Below are 21,603 nucleotides of genomic sequence, written 5' to 3'. Positions count from 1 at the left end.
GCGGGGCGCTCTGCATCCCCCCTGCGCACCCAGCCCCGCCGCCCCTGCGGGCGCTTCCGACGTCCCTTTCACTTCCTGCGCGGAGGGGGCGGCCCGAAGAACCGCCCGCCCCGCGGTTGCTGCTGGGGCCGGGATCGTCCCCGCGGCCGGGCCGGCCGAGGCGGAGCGGCGGCGCACACTCGGCCCCCGCCCCTCGGCGCGGCGGGGACAGTGCCACGCCGGCGGCCTCCTCGGAGCGACATGGGCCGCGGGCTGACCCTGCTGCTGCTGCTGCTGCTGCCGCTGCTGGCGGCCCCGGCGCGGGCCGAGGGCGGCACGGCGGCGGCGGAGCAGGTTCAGATAGAGGTGCTGCACCTTCCCGAGACCTGCAGCCCGAAAAGCAAGAAAGGCGATCTGCTGAACGCGCACTATGACGGATTCCTGGCCAGCGACGGATCCAAGTTTTATTGCAGGTGGGCCCCCGTGGCACCGGGCCAGGGGCGGGGCGGTGGGCCCTGCCCGGCCATGTACGTGGCCCAGCCGGTTCCCCGCAAGGAGCTGCGGGGTCCCACTCGCCCTCAGCCGGGTTATCGGGACCCACTGCTCCCCCAGCGTGGGCACAACTTGGGTCCCACACTGTCCACATCAGCATTAGTGATTCCCCCCCACCCCGCTTTGTTTTTTCTCATCCGAGTGTTCATGGATGCAGGGTTTCCCTAGGGTCGTGAGGGACAGGCGCAGAGACAAGATGGAAATCCCAGCGCTGGAGCCCGATGGGAGAGACGCAGGGAGTCTGCAGTCCACACCTCACATGAGAGAATCCCTTTGGCAGGGTGAAAAAAACACCACCATGTTATCACCTGCCGTGTTCTGTGCTGCAATCTGTGCAGAAAAACCTGGGTTGGGAGGAGGAGCTCCTGGTAGAGACTGACAATTTTAGACAGAAACTTGAATACAGCATGCACTTCCTCATATTTGGCACTGTACAGGGCAGCCACATTATTACACTAGTGGTTTGCAGCCTGTCACTGCTTCCCTTCTTGATTTGCTGTGCCGTCCATTTTGCCCCAATGTTAGTACTTAGGTTTTTGCTTTTTCACTTTGCCCTATCCATCTATCTTCAGGCTGTTTCTGTTTGGTTTAGCTTGCTTTGCACAGAAACTGTTGTGAAAAAGCTCTACTTTCACAGTGCCTTGCTTTCAATGGCAGTCCATTCTACTAGTGGGGCAGGACTCTCCTGTGCAGAACTATGGAGGGGAGAGTATTTTCTTTCTTTCAGGCACCTGGTTCACTCCTTACCCATATTTGGACAGATCAGACAGTAACTTATCTTATTACAAAATCTTGATTCACTTTCCCCACTTGCATAATTTAAGAAAATAAAATTAGTATAAGATAATTCTACGTTTAATAGTACCATTTCACTTGCATTTTTTTGCCTGTTGAAGTGACTGATTTTGGTACATACAGTGTTGATCTCTGGCTTTTAAGCTGCATTCTTCTTAGCTGTCGTTCAATGTAGCTCCCATACTGGGCATAGCTTATATGACCAGAAGCTGCCTCAAGCATTGAAGAGAGTGGTGGGTGAGCACACAGATTCCCAGGTCCCCCAACACACGCCTGCGTTGTCGGTCCCACCCCATCCTACAGTGATGTGAACTGCTGAAGACATTTTCACTGGTCCCAGCACTCCTCTTCTTGGAAACTTCCTACAGCAGCACCTTGTTCCTGGCATGCAGTGTACATGATCAGGAAGTTCAGATGTTTTTGTTAGAAGTTAAAAAACAAAGGGGTTTTTTTATTCCAAAAGAAGGTTTGCCCTACACATATCAAATTTAACCTTAAATAATTTATAAATGTAGCAGAAGAAGCGTTAATACTTCGTATTCTTGCACCCTAAACATTTTTGTGTGCTAATAATCTATGTTTTTACTGACTGCAATTTATATTTATGTAAAAAAATACTAAATTTACTGTTACTGATGCATGATTCTTTTTAATAGTCGGACACACAATGAAGGTCATCCAAAGTGGTTCGTTCTGGGTGTTGGACAAGTCATAAAAGGGTTAGATATTGCTATGATGAATATGTGTCCTGGAGAAAAACGGAAAGTGACAATTCCTCCATCATTAGCATATGGACAGCAAGGATACGGTAAAAAAGAAGTTTTAACACTAAACTTTGTCTTTTCTCTGTTTTACCCTTTCAAATATACAGTATTGTAAATGTGTGTAAGAATTGGTGCTCCCAATATTTTTGGAGGCACTGCAGCTGTGCAGCCCAATCCTGCTTATTCCTGTGCAGTTTAAGTCCTTGTCATAGACCCACACCCAGGCCTTGCAGTTTGCATTAGAACTCAGTACACAGCACCCAATGCATTTTTCCAAGTATTGCCACAACATGAAAAATCGACATCAAAAGGAAGATCTTCATATCAGCATTTTTTGTCTTAATCTGTTAAATTCTAGTCATGTTTAATTTCTGTTGACTCATACCTGCTTAGCCTTTTTATGATAATTTGCATCTTCTGACTAAAATGGAATGTAACGCAGTGCAGTTAATCTAAGTAGAAATAATTTGCCTAAAATACTGCTTACCTTCTGGATAGTTAATGGATATCATCATCACATTACACAGTAATTGCAACAGTGCAATGCATGAAATCTGATTTGAATAGAAGATAATTCAGTGTGCAGATCACTTTAAAAAAAGTTCCAGTCTGAGCTTATGGAGTGTTTCAGCACTCAAATGTAGCTAAATTCAGCTTTGACATAGATATAGTAGTTTTTGTGAAAAAGTAGCTCCTGATCTATAATAAGTTTGGTAGTGATATGTCAGAATTCAGTGCACCAGTTTTGTCTTTCATACAATTTCATACAAAAAGAAGAACACACTGATACAAACAAAAGATGTTCTTTACCTCTAATAATAGTGTTAACTATTTGTTCCAGGTAGCACTTCAAGAAAGTATTATTTTCCTACAGCATACCTGTCCTCTGTCTCAGCGTATTCCTGCATGCTGGGGAAGATGCCTGCCTAATCTTGAATTACAAAAGATGCATGTGGCTTTCTAAATCTTTACATGTCTTTCCTTTGTTGGTATGTATATTTGGAACCTTCTGGCATTGAATTCTAGTATTGTATCTGTCTTTCCTAAGTAGCATTTAAACCATGATCTATGTTCATATGTATTTAAAACTTCTTCTTTTCTAAAGCTTGGAAGGTTGAAATCTTTTGGACTCTGAAACTTGTCGTTTTTACTATGGCTATTTTAGATCAGTAGTGTGAGTAATAGTTTTGTTTACCTTCTGTTTATAAACAAAGTAGATTCTTCAATTTCTAAAGGGTGGACACAAGCTCAAAATTCTGTCAAAATTCCGAGGTTAAAATGTCATGCTCACTGGCTTTGGCTATGAATAGAAGCATCTTGCATGCTTACATTTTAATTTTACACTGCATGATTTCTTAATGCTCTTTTGGCACTACTTTTAGACCTCACTAGTTTGTTGCTGTCTCTTTTTAGTTTCCTTTTTTTGACAGATGCATGATACATTGACCTGTGTTTATAAGAAGTGCTGTTTTTACAGCAGGTGTCTGAAAAAGCTTTAATCCATGAATAATGAAGTTTAACAGGGTTTCTTTTTTTAATTCAGAGACCAGACAAAATATTCCAGTAGTTTGGGGGTTTTGTGGGGTTTTTTTGCGAATCAGATGACTTACATTCTATTGCTTCTTTCTGAGATGTACATTTTAAACACTATTTTACATCAAATTCTTTCAGCATAGGTATAATTCATAGCAAGTGGGTAAAATATGATGTTACCTGTTAGTTTCTTCAGACAGAAAACACATATGAGCATTGGTCTATTACTGTAATATTTGAAATCAGATGGCAGATATTTAATAAAGACATACATCTTAGAATCAGTCTCTTAATAAGCCCTGTCATATGACAGGATGTGAAAGAATAAGAACTCTGGAAATATTTGTTTTTCATGATAACCCTTCTCTTAATCTCTAAAAGTATCTGAATTGATATGAGTGATATAATTTTGTTTCAGGGAAGTACATGGTTAGCAAGTTTCTCACAAAATCATTTCTCTAACACAATAGAATAATCTTCCTGTCTAGATGTACAATATTTAAATTTAAAGTTTAATCTGAATATTAACACAGCCTTTTCTAATAAAAAAATAAAATGTTTACATGTGAATTTATCATACGTGTGATCTCTGACCATAGTGCCTGATTTCTTAAATGCCTTTTTTCTTTTGTTCATAGCACAGAGCAAGATTCCACCCAATGCAACCCTGATCTTTGAGATTGAACTTTATGCAGTAAATAAGGGACCTCGTAGTGTTGAAGCATTTAATCAAATAGACAGGGACGGTGACAAGAAACTCTCTGAACTTGAGGTAATATGATGTAAATAATTTGAAATAAATAATTTATAAAAGTATAGGTATGGTTTCATGAGTTTTATCTTTACATGAGCTGCCTCTGCTGCAGTTGATCATATAAGGCTTCTGTGTGCTTACACAAGCTACACTGTTCAATGCTGAAATTTGCTTTAATACATTAATATGTCTCAGACTTCTGTAAATGAACTGTAGATGTGTCTGCACTGGAGTCACAAAAACTTAGGTGTATACCCCAAGTGTCCTTAAAGATAGCTGTTGAATCCTGGCATAAAAATCACAACAGTTGGGAGTTTTTTTCTTTTTTTTCTAGATAAGCCAGTATTTGAAAGAAGAATTTGCAAGAGATGGCAAAAAACGTCATCCCTCAGCCCACGATGAAATCTTAGCTGACATATTTAAGAAGAATGACCATGATGGAGATGGCTTCATATCAGCAAAGGAGTACAACGTCTACCAGCATGATGAACTCTAAGTACTTAAAAAATCTTTGGCTGTTTTCTGGACACTGAATTCTAAATAATAATACTTTGTCACAGAACTTTTTGTATTTTTTTCGTAGTGGCATCTTTTTATATCTCTTAAGGTGACTGTAAAAATTTTTAACATTCAACTAATAAAGTTGTTACATGTTTCAAAAGAAAGAAATAAAATCGGAAAATTATTATTATTGGTTCTTGCATCATGTTCTGATCTACAGTATTGCTCAGTAGTCTTTCTCATTGTGTAAAATACTGATGAAAATAATTATTTCTGTCCTCTTGAGCACACAAAAATGGATCAGGTAACTGTTGACATAACTGATGAACACTTCTCAATCCCGTCTTAAATAAAAGGGGAAAACAGAAGCCCAGGAATGTAACTCTGTTAGACCCCTGCAGGCTCCTAGCCAGCTTCTCAAGGAACAGCCATTTGCAGCAATTAACTATAAAAGGCCTTAAAATAAATGAATACTGTCTATGGAATATGAAGATAAAAACACAGATGTTTTTAAAGCAATTTAAAATAACCTCTTTGATATAATTTTAACATGAATAATTTGGTGTTGATGAAAAAGCAGTATTTTTAGTGAGTTTTTAAACTTTGATTTAGTAAAATTATTGTTATTGTGTTTATTCAGCAGCACCAAGTTAAAAATCTACACTATCATAATTTCCTTAGATGAGATTGAAGATGATGGGAGATACTATATATGTACATAAGTAATTATTTGAGCATCATTCTGGTTTCCCTGCTTCTGGAAAAATGCAAAAAAAAAGTAGCAATAGTTAATAGAAAGTATTTGGATCTCATTAATTGTTTTGCTTATGCAGATGTCACCCCAACACTTGGGTAACATGCTTTACTCTTCTCACATGAAAAGCAATGGCTGTATTCATTTCAACATGTAATAATCAGTTGTACACAGTGAAAGTGGCAGCACAACTGAAAAATCTTCCATACCTGGGTTATCCTTAAAATAACTTTAAAAGGTAGAAAAATGTTTTTCGCTTTGCCAGTTTAAAATAGCATGGTGAGAGGGTCAACAGCACCCTACCCAACAGCATGCCCAGTCCCAGACCTGGACAAAACTCTCTGGTGCCCTCACGTGTTCCTGTTCTCAACAGGCTTAATTTTCTGTGGTTGAGAATGCCAGCTAAAGACCTTCACCCCTGAGGTCTCATTGGAGTGTGTAGTTCTCTTATTTTCATAAGTTTCCAAAATATTTTCAGCTAAGCAATTTTTTTCTGAACATGTAAAAGTCGAGCAGCTGTGACATAAAATCCAAATGCAGAAGGTGGACTGGCTGGTACTTTTTTTGTGATCTAAACAAACTTGACAATACGGCAAAGGCATCCTAATATGAAACTCCTATCTGTAGTTTCTGTTGTTCCCTTTTGTAAATGGAACATTGGGCTGAGCTAAGTTTTAGCATGCTTTTTAATCTGATACTTCAATTAATTATTCATGAGAACACTAAATTATTAACAAATATTCTAATTTAGCCATCATGTGCCAGTGTAGAGAAAGGCAGCATTTTGGGGGGTTAACAACAAGTTTGTGTAAACCAAGTAACTTTTAGCATATATTTTGACATTATGAAAATACAGTTTAAAAGTAAATTTTTCATTATCATGAAAAGGCTCTAGAAAGAAAAAAAACAATGTCAGGGAATGCATGAGGGTGTTTTAAAGTAAAAGGTCATTGAAGCAAAGAATTTGAAGAGTGTAATAAAATGTTTTGCACTTTCACTATTTTGCATTTTACCATTCGAGTCATATTTACTAACTCTGAAAAGTTTGTGGCACAGTTAAGCCTATGTCAGTGACAACAGGCACTTACCTAGCTCGGTTACTTTAGTCTCTTATGCCAGAGGTCAAAACAGGGCACAGCATGCAGTCGTACGTACTTCTGTCCATTAAAAGAACACTCTAGGCATCCATAGACTGTCTCCCTTTTAGAACTTCCCATTCCACAGAGGACACAAGGACCTTTGGGGATGTTGTTATTAAGTAAATTAATTCGGATATGAGAACCTTCTCTGAGATAGCTTGTAGAGAGATCAGTCATGCTCGCAGCTTTATCATAATAATCTGTAAAAAGGTCCTCCAAGTAAGGATCAGAGTTAGCAATGATTTCCACTACTCCTTTATCTGAAAAAGAATGCACAAGAAAAAGAAGCAGCGATTTGTCATTACATTATGAAATGTCGTTTAAAAAACGTTAGCTTAATTATAGAAATAACAACTGATTCACAAAACCATTCTAGGTATGCCATATAGATTACTTCCCATCAAAAACCCTGTGTGTTGAAAATTTTTCTTTAACTTCACATAAGACACTCACAAAAGCCAGAATTTTTTTATATAACCTATATAATAATATTTTTAGAAATACACCTAAAAGATAAGCATGAGTCAAGCTTCTGAGAAATTGGTGCAAAGTCAAATCACAGCTGTGTACTTCCCTGCTTTTATTTTTTGCATTTCTAATTTTATATTCTAAACATAATAAATTCGCTTGTCTTTCCCACCAATACTTAACAGGTTTAGAAACCTTGGAAGACTCCCTGTTGACCTCCTAGCAGATTTCTAAGCACCCAAATATGCCGGGTAGTTCCATTTTGGAACTACTTACCTTTTCCCTCTCTCTTCAGCGATTGACTAGTTTAGACTGAATGACAAATTTTTAGGCAGCTACAGCTACTGAGATGTGTCATACCCACTGAAGCTTTTTCCCTGAGTCTCAACTGGAGCAGCACTGAAGGCTTGGTCCAATGAAGTCCTCCGATTGAGAATGGGATACAATGGAGCGAGGACACCTATACAGACCAGCCTTTAGACAGACATGTTTACTGCTCAGCATTTATCTTCACACTAGGATTTGCAGCTTTCCAAAGTACTTGGACCAAGGACTATTACAGATCTTGGTCTGAAGAAATATAGCTGCATACAGTGATAATCAGTTTTGTTGGATGTTGTTCATATTAGAATGAGTAAAGAGAACTATGATGGTATTTTGCCCATGTGCCTGCCATGTGAACATACAGCCTAAGAAGTACATTCAAATATTTAAATTAATATTGTTTGGTATTTAAACTTAAAGCATTTGCCCTCAAATATTACTATAGATTATAACTCGTATTGCATAACACGAGCTGTAAATGTCAAAAAAGGAAATAGGTTTGATGTTAACTGAAGTTAGTTGTATAGTTATTCCATACCAGTTTATCAACAGCCATAATTTTTACTTTAGGATCTTTACAGTTTTAATGAACAGCAATACCATAGATTTGTTATTTCTGAATGAGCCACATTCTCAAACATAAATTTTAATAACTTCACAATCATTTTGATACACTAGAAATTGGGAGGTACATTTCCCATCAAAATTTCTTTCTTTAAACATTCATCTTGTACAGAAATTAAAGAAACAAAAATACACTTTTCATGCATTAAGACATTATATATTTATATATGAAGTCATACTTCGATGAAATAGATTGTTCTTTAATCTCCTTAGTTTGGTCAGCGAAGATGGTCCAGATTTCTCTTTTTCAAATCCTCCTTTTGCAATTGGAGTCACACAGAGTTCTGTAAAAATGAAACATATATTTTTAAAAGAACAAAATACAGACGCCAGAATTGCACAACAGAACTTAATGTGCTTTCTCATCAATAAAGCTAACAGTGATTAAATTCAGCTTTGCTAATATTTTTAATGGCTAGTACAACTTTTTAATACAAGTCTGCACACTGTAATAACCCATAGAATCAAGTGACACTGTTTCAATAGGAATTTTTAAATGTTAGTGGCTTTCAAGTAACATCATCAGAGTTTGCTTTGGTTCACACACAAATTCTGGCCATGTTAAGGGATTAAGTCAGTATCATATAAATGGAAGCCCTAATTCTAAAGGAGAAGCATTTCTGTGGTCTTATTTGAAACCAAAAATGAAAAATAATAAGCGAGGCTGTGAGTTCTGTAGTCACCTCTTCCAATCAACTACTAAAACCTTTTGGTAAATAAAAATAAGTGTCATCTATGATTCTATCCATAACTTGAATGAAAACCTTTAAACTGAAATATAAGCTATGCAAACTTTTTTGTTAGTTTCCAATAACCATGATTATTTCCTCCTAAAGATCTTCAGATATCCATATGTGGTAATGATGTATCAGACTGAAATTAAAGGCCCAACAGAAAAAAATGTTATCTTAGTTTAAAAGTTTTGTACACTTTTTTTTTTTTACTTGGGTCTTTTTACTTGCCTACTTTATGCAAAACTGATCAGATAGTCTCATAAGCCTGTTCCTTCAAGGCTAGAAATATAAATAGGTAATTTTTTTAGGCAATACAACTGCAGGATTAAAAAGAAATACAAAATCATACGAACTGTTAAAAAATGTTTCCACAGCAGACTGTTTTCTAGCAACTGCCTTGTTTATCTTTCCAAGCACTCTTTCAGGTCAGAATACTTATGCACATAAGATTAAAGCATACCATTGTAGGGGATCAAGGCTTATGTATATCAAGAGTAGTAAAACTATCTTAAAATCTTAAATAATTATAAATAATAGTAGTAATTACAGTAATTCACATCACTTACCAAAATTACCATCCAAATGAATATAGAGTTCAAATACACTAAAAGCAATAGTTGTATGCGCGGGAAAAACAATGGCTTTGTCCCGCCCTTTACAATTCTGATCTTCAATAATGTGAAACTATAATTTAGAAAAGCATCAAAAGAAAAAAAGTTACAATTTGCAATGAAAAAATAAACAAAATAGCATCTCAAATTGCATATATCGAGAATTATAATGCCAGAAGGAAACTTTGAAACTGAAGATCAAATTTCACAGCTAAAGAGTTTTCTATTAACATATTTGTATTTTAATAAAGTCCGATACAGAGATAGTAACTTAACTTGCATCATTCATTGAAAATTATGTGAATGATTTATAAATACTAGTAATGGGCAAAGTCATAAGATTTGTAGGTTCAATTATTCAAACACATAGAGGGGGAGAAGGAGGAAGGACATAAGACAGGGAGTAAGATGCTGACCCTCAAAATAATAACAACCTGAAGTTCCAATGTGTTATAGAAGATTATTATAATAATGAAATATAGGTTACACATTTATTAGAAAGTCAAACTAATAAGATGTAAATCCCACATTTTTGCTGAGGCTTCACCCCAAGCAATGGCTCATTGTCGAGACATCCTTTCATGCATTTCTCATCCCTCAGTCACATAAGCATTGCTAACAAAAGACCAACTTTTAAATCACTTTACATCAGTACAATAATATTGATTTACTTCAGATTTTTTTCTGAGCTTACATAATAAAAATGCAATTAAATCCAACCATAAAATTTATACAAATGAGCTTTTTATGCTTGATCATATAAGTAACAGAACTCTGTCAAACATACTTACCCTCATTGTCTCTCCGCGCATTCCAGTATGGACAGTTAACGAGCACTGCCTTGTAGTTCGAATACTTTCCATGACCACGCATAAAATTTCCATCCTACTTTTTCTTAATTGATGGACTAGACAATGATCAAAGTTTATTTTCCTAAAAAAAAAGAGAGAGGCAGGAAGGAAATTCAGACCTGATTAACAATTTACAAAGCAGCTAATAGAATTACTAACTTTGAATCAGTAAATAAATCACCATAATGTCTGTTTCATAGCAGTAAAACAACTGGCTGAGGAGATCTCTGGAAACTTAATATTGGCTTTCAGTGTTTGGGAACAGAAGCACTAAAAAATTCAAGGAAATTTGTACAATAATGTACAAATGTTACAGAGGATGTCTGGGACGCCCTGGAAAGTTTGAAGTTGATCCATGTGACTCTGATTTTATTGCCTATAACTGAAAAAAAATCCTATATCACTTATAAACATTGAACAATCATGAAACAAGTGTTTGTAGGAGAATTTCTACAAGCATTGGTTGTTAGTCTTATAAGACTGAATCTTTTTATCTAGATCCTCTTTCCCCACTCCCAGTTATTAATGATAATGTTTGGAGGTTACAAATAAACTAGGAAAAGGTAGGTACAGAACAAGAGACTCTACAGATACAAAATAAAATGTACTGTTTAATAAATAACTACAGGGAAACAATATATGTTTGAAAATACCAAATGTTCCATCATGTGTAGTGAATCATTTACTGGGATGCAACAGTGGGATTCACTGGGATGATACTGTGACCAAGGGACAATCTTTGAAATAAAAAATAAAGAATTACACCTAGAATTAGTTACATCATATTTCTACATTTGACATTTTTGCTAGCACCACAGGAACACCAAGTTCATTTTCAGTGTCCACAGCTCCACAAGAAATGCTGGTAAAACAAGACTGGATTCAGAGAAAAGTCACGGAAGGTTATGAAAAAATCAAGTAGATAAACCTATTTTGCTTTTCAAAGAAAAGGCTGTGTAATAACTCCATAAAACCTCAAAGTACCTACAGTGGCCCTAATATATATGGCTCCCTAGTTCATTAAGGGCAAAGAAATCCTGTTTCTGAAACCCAGAGCTGGGTATTGTCATTCAAAGTAAATTTCAAATTTTCAGTACTATGACATAACATAGATTGGAGCTTGGATGGACTCTTCCTCTCTGAATTTATATTTTTTTCTGAGAGATGCAGTGTAATTCAAACAAGAATTCAGAAAATTTGTACAGTCTGTATTATACAGAAGGTCATATGTCTAATCCCAGTGATCCAACTTGAGACCCTTGAAAATATCAGATGGTGACTGCTATTGGTTGACTAAAAATAATAAAAAACTAAGCATTTCAGACTTTCAGTCTAACTGTATAAAATATAATTATGGAATCAGAAATCAAAATATATAATATAACCTTGTAGTAAGTTCTTTAAGTAATCTTGGTACTTCAACCTCGTGTTTGGTCACTATGCCAAATGAAGCTTTAAAGGCAACAGAATCTGATCCAGCAACATCAAAACCGACATCATTCATTATCTGATTTCCTCTTCTACCGTTAAGCGAAACATCGGATTTGTCTTCATAGTTGAGCAACTGGTAAGATGAGACACCTGAGTAAAAGAAGAAAATCGCTGGATGATGAGAAGTCTGAACACAGTATTTTCACAGAGCAAGAATAAATGGTACCATTCCTACTGTGCTTAATCATTCTGATGTGAAATTCAGAGCCACATTGGGCACTTCTTGGTGTTGCTGCTGCTGACTGATGGAAAGAGAGTTCACAGGAGTCAGAGAGTTTCTGTGCCTCTCTCTGGCAGAGTTGTGCCCATGGTCCTGCATGTGACACGTCCTGGGCATGAAATGGTGATTAGGGCTATTCCTAAATTTCTGTGCTTACTATCATTCTCCTAAAGTACTTCTACCTGTAGCTGTGCTGTAGGTACATACAAACTATATATGTCGTGTGTTGTGGCTTTAATAACAGAGGCTCTGAAACCCAGAATGACTCAGTGGAAGCCACACAGAATATTAAAACTATGAATAAAGTGAAAGCCACTGTGTGTAAAAAATATTAGGGAATTCTGTATTGAATCTAGATGCAGTACAGAGGACACCAACGTTTCTTCATTTTTGCAATATGTAAATGAGACATGGGTGTGCCAGTGACACTAACTCTGTCTTTTACCTGACATGTCACATGTAGAAAGACTTACCACAGTTTCCATTCCAGGGACTACATCGGTTTATTTTTAAGGAAAACAATAGATTAATTCTGACTTACTTGAAGTTTGCCTTGAATTACTGTACAATCAAAAGGTAGGTACCAAAGCACTTCTATAATGCTGTCTTTATAAACTTAAATACATTTCTGTTACACTAACAGGAAACGCATTGGCTGCCAAGTTAAAATGAATACAGGGATTAGACTTCCAAATACATTTAGGAATCTGAGTTTTACTCCTTTTTTTGGTTTCAATCCTTTGAAGCTTTTAGGATAAACTGACTTTACGAAGTCACCTACTACGAATCCTGTTTGTCTTTATTTCTAATTAAAAAAAGAGCCATATATTTTTCATAATTATAAAAAGATTACAAAAACTTGTCTTTGTCACATAAAAAAGGAAATTAAATTACAAAGCTCTTTGCTTACATTAAGGGACAATACTTTCTGCACATGATGTTTAACCTTAACAGAAAAGACTAGTAAGCTTTTGTTAGATTTTTTAAATTATAGTTTGTAACCTTTTTCTCAGATTTTTTAATGAGATTTTTCAAATTTTTTCATTCAGGACAAGCCAACTGAATTTTCCTGAATGTAAGATCAGTAGGATTAGTGAGATTACAATTTTTTTCATAATGCTTGAATTCTGGAATCCCCACTTTGTGGTGTCAGCTGGTATTTCTGTCTTCTTGAGCTCATAATGGTTTGTCTTAGTAGAGTTTATAATTAATGCATTTCTTATGCAATTAGTAGCATCAATATTTTTGTCAAAACTGACATCTTCTCAAAAAAATAAAACAAACTATTTTGAGAAAACAACATAGACAAGAATTATACACTTTTCAAAGGAAGGTACAGGGAAATATAGGCAGCATCAGTTTCAAACGTCCTAATTCTCATAGAATCTCCTCAAAAATTAATGTTATTGCATAACAAAGGCAATTTAAACACGGTTAAGCTCTTTAAATACACCAAAGAGATTACAAATGTGGAAAAAATCTTACAGAAATCCAATTACAGTCAGATAGCTCTTGTCAAATGCTTCTGCCTGTGCAGAGCCCAGTTCAGCACGAGAGACTACTAGCATGGAACAGCTGTAAAACTGAGACCATTCTTACACACTGAGGCCATTCTTACACACTTAAAAATGAATATACAGAGAAAGGTGTACATTAAAAACAAATTTTAAGTAGCAATTAATCAACATACATCAGTACAACTGTCAAGAAATTGTGGTTTGTGAAAAAACAAGGTTTAACTGAATTTGTCTTTCATACTAGTTCAGAAAATAACAAGTTTTTTTAGTATAATTAACTTTCTTTTTTTTTACTCTTTTTACAGAAAGTCCTTTTTTTATAAATATTTATTACATAATTAAGCAAGAAAAATATTACCCATTTATTAAAGAACCATCATACTACCTGTACAGTTTAAACTATGTCTACAGTTCTGTATTTACTAGAAAACATGCATTTTTCCACCTAAAGATAAAAGTCTTACCTGCAGAAATTTCTTTCTCCCCTTCAAGAATGTCTTTTAACGTGAAAGGTGTTGAAGCAAATTTAGACTTTTTTGAAAGCAAGCATTTTCTTTTTTTAATCACAAGGCTCAGAGGTTGGTATTTATCAGCTTCACTGAGGCTGGGCACTGGAACTAGTCTTCCTCCATCACCAACCTGTTTAACAAAGTTTTTGGTTGCAGCAGCAAACATATTATGGCATTAGTAATGATAATAATAAAAAGCTTTGTATCATGTGTAACTTCCAGACATCAAGCCCATGTTCGATTCTTTTTATAATGTTCTTTCAAACAGATCAACATGCTTAAAAAAAAGCTGTCAAACTGCTTTTTTTTTAGGTTGAGGTGTATTTCACTTGGAAAGAATCAACAGCATCTTAGCTACCAAACTGCTGTGGTGTATTGCTTGAGTCTTCTCTCAAAGACCTTCAATTAAGCTCTCTAATTCTGCATAATGAATAATGAATTACAAGTGTAAACTGATAGGGAAATGGTTGCCCTTTTCTTGGCAGTTCAATGCCACTGTCTGAAATCAAAATCTGCAATCATAGAAACAGAAGACTAAGTTCCCCAACCCTTAGCTTCCCATTAGGAGATATTGATTTATTGCTGTTTGTTGGGTCCTTGCTGCAGCTGAATTCTAGTGTTTTACCTGCAACCAACGAAGCAGCCCAGACACGCTCCGGGAGACCGCTGGAATTACACATTCATGAACTCTGGTAGGTCTGCTGAGATGGTATTGCCTTTCACAGCACTTGCATAACCTATCTGTGAGAGCTCAGCTGGGGAGTAAATACGGTGGTGGGCTGAAGGGTAAGATTAGAGATGGCTGGGGGCAGGGGGGAAATGACAGTGGGCTTTCATCATATGTTATTATTCTCCTATGGACTCAGCTGTCTGTGACCCAAGGGCTAGGTTTGAGCTGCATGTGTTTGGCTTAGACTACTGAGAAACTCACTAAATTGTGAGAATTATGCAAAATAATAAAACTAAAACTGAAGACAGAAGTGAGATTATAGATATAGGAACAAGGAGCAGTTCAAGGACCCAAGAGGGAAAGCACCAGTGTAAAAAGATACAAAATTGTAAAGAAAATAAAGAGAGTTAGTAGAGAGCACTGTGCGAGGGAGGCAGCAGGAGCCAGTCCATCCTCATGTAAACAATATGACTTGATTCTCTTGCAAGAGTGGTGAACATACAACTGGCCAAACCTTGTAGCACTTCTTCCAGAGACTCCTTTTGCAGTTACAGCAAGTAAAACATCAGCCACAAAGCTTCTAAAGCTACACTTTAGTATCAATATCAATATTATCCCTGGTTGCCAGGTAACAATGGGTTTGATTGGCTTTTTTTTCCTGAAGTAGGGTTTTCATGTGAAAGCATCTTAAGGATTGTTTTTATAAGACGAACACTTCTTTAATAATTTATCGTGTCTCAATTTAGTTTTTTTCAATACTTCCATAAACATCCTTAAAGGTTCAGAGTAACAGGAAGTCCAATAAAAAGGCAAAAGGAGGAGCACATTACCTCAGCCATCTAAGGTAAAATGAAAGGCTGTCAGAGCTTTCTGCTTACTCTAGAGGGGGCTGAAAAATCAAGTCTGATTATATATAGACTCTGAATTGAAAGCTTGTGAAATGATGCAACTAATTCAGGATGCAATTCATATTACACTGCACTACCAGAAAAACCCTGTACGTATTTACTCAATCAAAACACATTAATAGAACTGAAAAGGTTTTAAAGGGAAGGAAAAGCTAAGGAAATTCTAAAATGAAAATTGCCCATTGATTCTTGATTTAGCTTAATCCTGTATATGTCTTATAAGTATTTGACAGGATACTATTTTTCCTACAGATAATGAAGCTCAGCTGGCACTGTTTATTCAACATGTATTTGTATTTTTCTTGCTCAGGATGTGGTCATACATCATACTCAGTCTGCTCCTAGCTCTAATTTTGATAATGAATAGTTTCATTTGATATGTTTACGTGGTACTTCTGCTAGTCTAACACCCTATAATCTACCATAAATGCTGCAGCAGATGTTTGTATCATCCTCATGCCACAGAACTGAGAACAGGAGTACAAGTACAGTAACACTGCCATGTTCTGAAAGCATTTACTAATTTTGTACATCCAAGTGAAGAAACTCAAGATATTTTCCTGGTCCACCAGCACTGGGCACTTTTGTATTTGGCACACAAATATATCTATGAACTTTCAGCATTTCTGTGGCCCTGGCATACTCTTATTTTGGGTAATCAATAAATGAAAAACATTTCATATCCGAGTGCATACGTTATGCCTGAGTCAGCACCTGAATTAAAAAAACTTGCTTTCTGTTGCCAAGTTGTGTATATGAAAATCCTTATTCACATTTGGGCTTAAGGCTACCCCTGGGGAGGGGCAGGCCTCTGCACCCCTTAGCCCAGAATCCTGTAAAAGTTGATCCTGAATTCAAGCAGGATCTGCTGCTCGGGCTGGATCCCTACAAATCTATGTGGCCTGATGGGATTCATGCAAGCAATTGTCTCATGGGTCGAGCACAGAGGGTAATAGTGAATGGGTTAATATCAGACTGGTGACTTGTCACTAGTAGGGTTCTGCTCCATCTTAGGCCCTGAGCTCTTCAACATCTTTATAAATTACTTGGACATGGACATGGGACTGGAAGGGATACTAAGCAAGTTTGCAGACAATGCAAAACTGAGAGGAGCTGTTGACTCCCTCAAAGGCAGGGAGGCCCTGCAGAGAGACCTTGACACATTAAAGGACTGGGCAGTCACCAACCATATGAAGTTCAACAAGGGGAAGTTCTAGATTCTGCACCTGGGATGGGGCAACCTCAGATGTAGGTACAGACTGGGGAATGAGATGCTGGAAAGCAGTGCCAAGGAAAGGGACCGGGGGGGTCCTGGTCGACGGCAAGTGGAACATGAGTCAGCAGTGCCTGGGCAGCCAGGAGGGACAACCCTGGCCTGGGGGGCATCAGGCCCAGCATCACCAGGTAGTTGAGGGAAGGGATTCTCCTGCTCTGCTCTGCACTGGTGTGGCCTCACTTGAATATTGTAGCAGTTTTTGGCACTACAATATAAGAAAGATATTAAGCTATTAAAGAGTGTCCAAAGCAGGGCAAAGAAGATGGTAACGGGCCATGAAGGGAAGCTGTATGAGGAGCGGCTGAAGTTGCATTAGGGGAGGTTTAGGTAGGATATTAGAAAAAAGTTCTTCTCCCAGAGGGTGGTTGGGCACTGGAATAGGATCCCCAGGGAAGCCTGGCAAGAGTTCAAGAAGCCTTTGGATGATAGCCTCAGGCACATGGTGTGACTCTTGGGGATGGTCCTGTGCAGAGCCAGAAGCTGGATTCAATGATCCAATTCAGTATATTCTGTGATTCTGTGACTGACAAGGCATCCTGTCTGCCTTCCCTACACAGGGTCCTTCACAGAGGACCAAAAGGACTTTTCTAGCCCAATCTTAACCCATCTTTATACATTACTAGAATGAGGTCATACTTGAACCCTCACTTTGACCCGGGCACCTTTTTAAAAAAAACAAATTAAAAAATATGACCTAAAAAATCCACTTGCCAGATTGCCCAGAATTCATCTATGATGACCTTTGTTCTTGATTGAGCCTCTCTGAATCATATACAAACTCACTGCTGGTGTCAGAAAAAATTATTCCTCCAGTTCCCCCATTTTCTCAATCATGAGAATATACTTTCTTTGTGTTACCCGTTCTGTGTCTACTTATATACCCTTGAACCTTGTAAACTGATCAACCAATCAATCAATCAAGACTCTTACTGGTAGAAGCCTCACTTGCTGATGCATCTGCAGAGCAGGTGAACCTACAGTTGGAAGGAGGAATTCTGTTCAAGAAAAAAAATGAAATTATGTAAAGACATAATGCTCTATTTTTAGGGGGGTTTAATTGATTTTCCTGTCCCTACAACTCCAGCATAACTGCTCTCTGCTCCTAACTACCACCTTCTGTTCTGGTTCTCTTTGCATTGTCTGTCTCCTGTAGACCAAATGTGACTGTATGTTTGCCCAAGGACAGCTCATGCCTCAACACAGGGAGCAGATTCAAGGTAGCTTATTCAGTTCTGTGTTCTGCAGTTTCTTTACTATTATCCCCACCTGGAGGGAACAGCAAGATATTTTTTTCCTATGCAAGATGGGTTCTGTTTTTTCAGAGTGGGTCTTAGCCATGGAACAGTAACAGAGCAAGCATTAGCTATATACAATTGAGAATTTTTAAGCCTAAATACCGTATTTTTCCTTACATCATATTGATATTAATGTGGAGACCTTTAAGAGTAAAATGCAGAGGACTATCCTGCCTTATATGTAACCTTTGAGGATGCAGAAGGCCTCTTGTAGTTATTAGGTAATTCCATAATGGTTTTTGTTTTATTATTAGATAGTTATCCTACATTATCCCTGCAGGAATATTGGACACCTGTAATTATGGAGTGTCTAAAGAGATTTTTCCAAGGAACTGAAAATGTGGAATTATTTCACTATTTTCAATCCAGAAATCTTAAACCATCTGTAGATTATTTTGATGTTTCTGTAATCCATGTGAACTGATATGATTTTAATTTGTTTCTTGTCACAGTCAACCACATAATAAAATTAGTATGATTAACCAGTCAGTTGAAGGGAGAAAAGAAATCTTAAGTGTTAACTGATTGGATAAACTGGATTAGTGTTTCACTTGAAAGGATTAAACCCACAATCTGTACCAAATTATACTGGTAATTTGTTTAATATCTTCTTAGTGTACAAAAAGATACTATTGGTTGCCAGACCTCCTTGCTGAATTGCCTTTGAACTGTAGTACGTTTACCTACAGATCTCTGCCAAAGAACAAGTGCAAGAATTTAACATATAAAAACCAGCAAAAGAAAATGCTACTGAAAAAAAATTACTTGCAAAATTCCACAACTTTCCAGCATATGGCGTATTTCCCTAGAAAGACAGGGTCTGTGCAATATAGATCCTGTTAAATATTCAGGTGGTAACAACTTATGGCACAAAATATGGTCCTTATTATATTTTATTTTTTTAGGGTGGAGTATGCCTATAGATTCTCTAGTATAAGCAAAACCAGCCAGTTCCCATACCAAGTTCCTGGGTATGAGGGCACTACCACTGCCGTGCTGAACTCCTGATCTTGCAGTTTGCTGGGATACTGATGTCACTTGGCACACTGCTCGCAGTGACTGCTGTTCACAAAGCATTATGGCATTCAGAGATCACTGTGGGAAGGAAAGTAAGTTAAAGCAAGAAGGTGGTTTTCAGCAGACTTAGCTTCAGCAGAGATAGTTCCATGTTGGATTTTTTTCTAGTATAGTGTAAGTGCAGTGAAAATTTTAAATTAGTTCCCGAATTATATTTTCATTATGCAGTATAGGGGAACAATTGAATTAGCAGTGGCATATTTTAATTTTTTGCAGAAGCCCAGTCGTAAAATGTTTTAAGTTCCCCACATTTAAAGTATGTTTTAATTCTTGTGGAGCCATATCCTTCTGAATATTCCACTACTCTTTGTAGTGTCAGGAGAAAATTTTAATAAGAAGTTTCTAGAGGTATGTATTTTAATGGACCTCTGTGTTTATGAGACTTTTGTGTGTGAACAGTTACTTTACAAAATAGAATGAACTTGAAAAAAAAAATAAAAGGTCCAGGAAATGCTGTCATCTTTTTTCTATACAGATATCTAAAACAAACTTTAGGGCTGTTCTAAACTATTTTCAAGGTCACATTAAACAGTCCATTTGAAAGACATGCAGCACACACTTGCTATCACTTTGCTTCCTGTATATCACTCTTCCAGTTTACAGCTCAAGCAAACTATTGGAACCTCCTTCTACTCTCTGCTACAAAATAAACTATGGTAATACATACTCATAGTCCGTGCTACATACACAACCAAAGCATTTAAAACTGCACTGCATTGTAAGCGTTACATCAGTGAAAGGCTACAAGATGTGGAGTTCAACTAGTTTCTCGATGTCTCTTGGCTGACCTTGCCCCTCTTTCACCTTTTTACAAGCAACATCTGTCAACGTGGTATGTGCTGCACAGTTGCTTCCTTTGTACCACTTCACTGCCTTCTCACTAGAGCCACGTTGATTATAAAAGGAAACACAAATGCAGTGAAGGAACACACATTCTGGTGACTGTTTTATATGCTCTTCCACAGACTTACCTTTCAGGTTTCAGACCTTTGTTCATGGATGTGCAGATTACTGCAGATCTGTGTTGCATGTGTCCATCTTTAGAGTGTATGAAATATCCCGGCTTTTGCTTCTTTGTAATTGCCCCAGTATTATTGGCAATACTTTTAATGGGCAGATGGATGTCTTAGCTGTGAACCATATATTAAAAAGAAATGCAAAAGTAGTCCTCCAGGGACAGATGTGCTGAGATAGTATACTTACTACCTATGAGAAGCAGGCCCATCTTTCAGCCAAAAGAAGTGGTCATTTGTTACATAAACATTACGGCGTACAACAAAGCTAATTTCATCATCTAGTGTTATTAGCTTGTGAAGACGAATCTGGAAACAAACCAGTGTGACCTGAAGTAGGTTTAATGCTTCCTTTCCTTTGGAGGATGCTGCCCAAACAACTAATCCTTTTTTTCCAGCATCTGTCAGTAGGTGAGTCTGTGTGAGAGGAAAGCCTTGTGGGCTTGCACATCCACCTGTATGAGGGTGCAGAACTGTAGATGCTGCTGTGCCACAATATCTGAAGAAAGGTTACAGAACAAAGGATTTGTCTACATTGCCCATGCTAATCTGTCTGATGGGCGCTGAAACACTTAGCTCTATATAATACTTCCTTCAGTCACAGACATATCTTGTTCCTAGCTTCTTCTCCTCACATTTTAATCTGAAAAGCAGGCTTGAACTGCATTTATTTTTGTCACTGACATTAGCTGTTCTGTGATACTGGGCAATTAACCAGTCTATGAAACCTATCGCATGTGGCTGTGGTAATACATCACTTCCCAGGAAAGGATACTGAAAGAATTGACTATTATTATAGAGTACTCTCAGATATTTGGATACAGAGTATTTATAAACAGACAAAATGAAGTAGGTGTTTTTAGGGCATGCAAGAATTCAGTATTCTCTTTCATAATCACCTCTATGCTTATTCAGCCCGTTTTTCTTCCTGATATAAGAATATTTCCTCATCTAGTTTCCTAATTTTTTTTTCACACATGTAGGCATAAAATAATATACTTGAGCAGTTTCCAGATACTAAGCATTTTAAAAGACAGCTGACATAAAATATTCTTGTCACCAAACATAAAAAGTAGCCTGATCAATATTGTTGTACTAGGTCAGCTAATCAGCATTTAACTCTTGAACTAGAACTGAAAAATGGATGTGCTCTTGTGCTATATCACTTATATCACTTCAGTTTCTTTGACAGCTGAATATAATTCCAGGCTCTCTAAAATTACCTACTTAAGGAGGAACTTAAG

General features: G+C 37.3%; 2 protein-coding genes across 2 annotated transcripts; one reads left to right on the top strand and one right to left on the bottom strand.

The window, feature by feature from the left end:
• The first annotated feature begins 21 nt into the window (after positions 1–21).
• On the top strand, positions 22–5,068 carry FKBP7 (FKBP prolyl isomerase 7). Its single transcript, XM_027731509.2, has 4 exons — positions 22–452; positions 1,983–2,134; positions 4,262–4,395; positions 4,712–5,068. The coding sequence occupies exons 1-4, from the start codon at positions 241–243 to the stop codon at positions 4,871–4,873; spliced, it is 660 nt and encodes a 219-aa protein (XP_027587310.1). The 5' UTR covers positions 22–240; the 3' UTR covers positions 4,874–5,068.
• Positions 5,069–6,658: 1,590 nt separating this feature from the next.
• PJVK (pejvakin) lies at positions 6,659–14,286 on the bottom strand. Its single transcript, XM_027731488.2, has 6 exons — positions 14,076–14,286; positions 11,769–11,964; positions 10,324–10,465; positions 9,488–9,605; positions 8,367–8,471; positions 6,659–7,031 (listed from the first exon to the last, which is right to left on the bottom strand). Exons 1-6 carry the CDS (start codon positions 14,284–14,286, stop codon positions 6,730–6,732), a joined length of 1,074 nt encoding a protein of 357 aa, XP_027587289.1. The 3' UTR covers positions 6,659–6,729.
• Positions 14,287–21,603: the final 7,317 nt, after the last annotated feature.

The sequence above is a fragment of the Pipra filicauda genome, unplaced genomic scaffold (genome assembly GCF_003945595.2).
Source record: "Pipra filicauda isolate LSUMZ 115617 unplaced genomic scaffold, ASM394559v2 scaffold5_size6683894_pilon, whole genome shotgun sequence".
NCBI lineage: Eukaryota > Metazoa > Chordata > Aves > Passeriformes > Pipridae > Pipra > Pipra filicauda.
The sequence above is the reverse complement of the archived record's forward strand: the minus strand, read 5'-3'. Positions and strand labels throughout refer to the sequence as shown.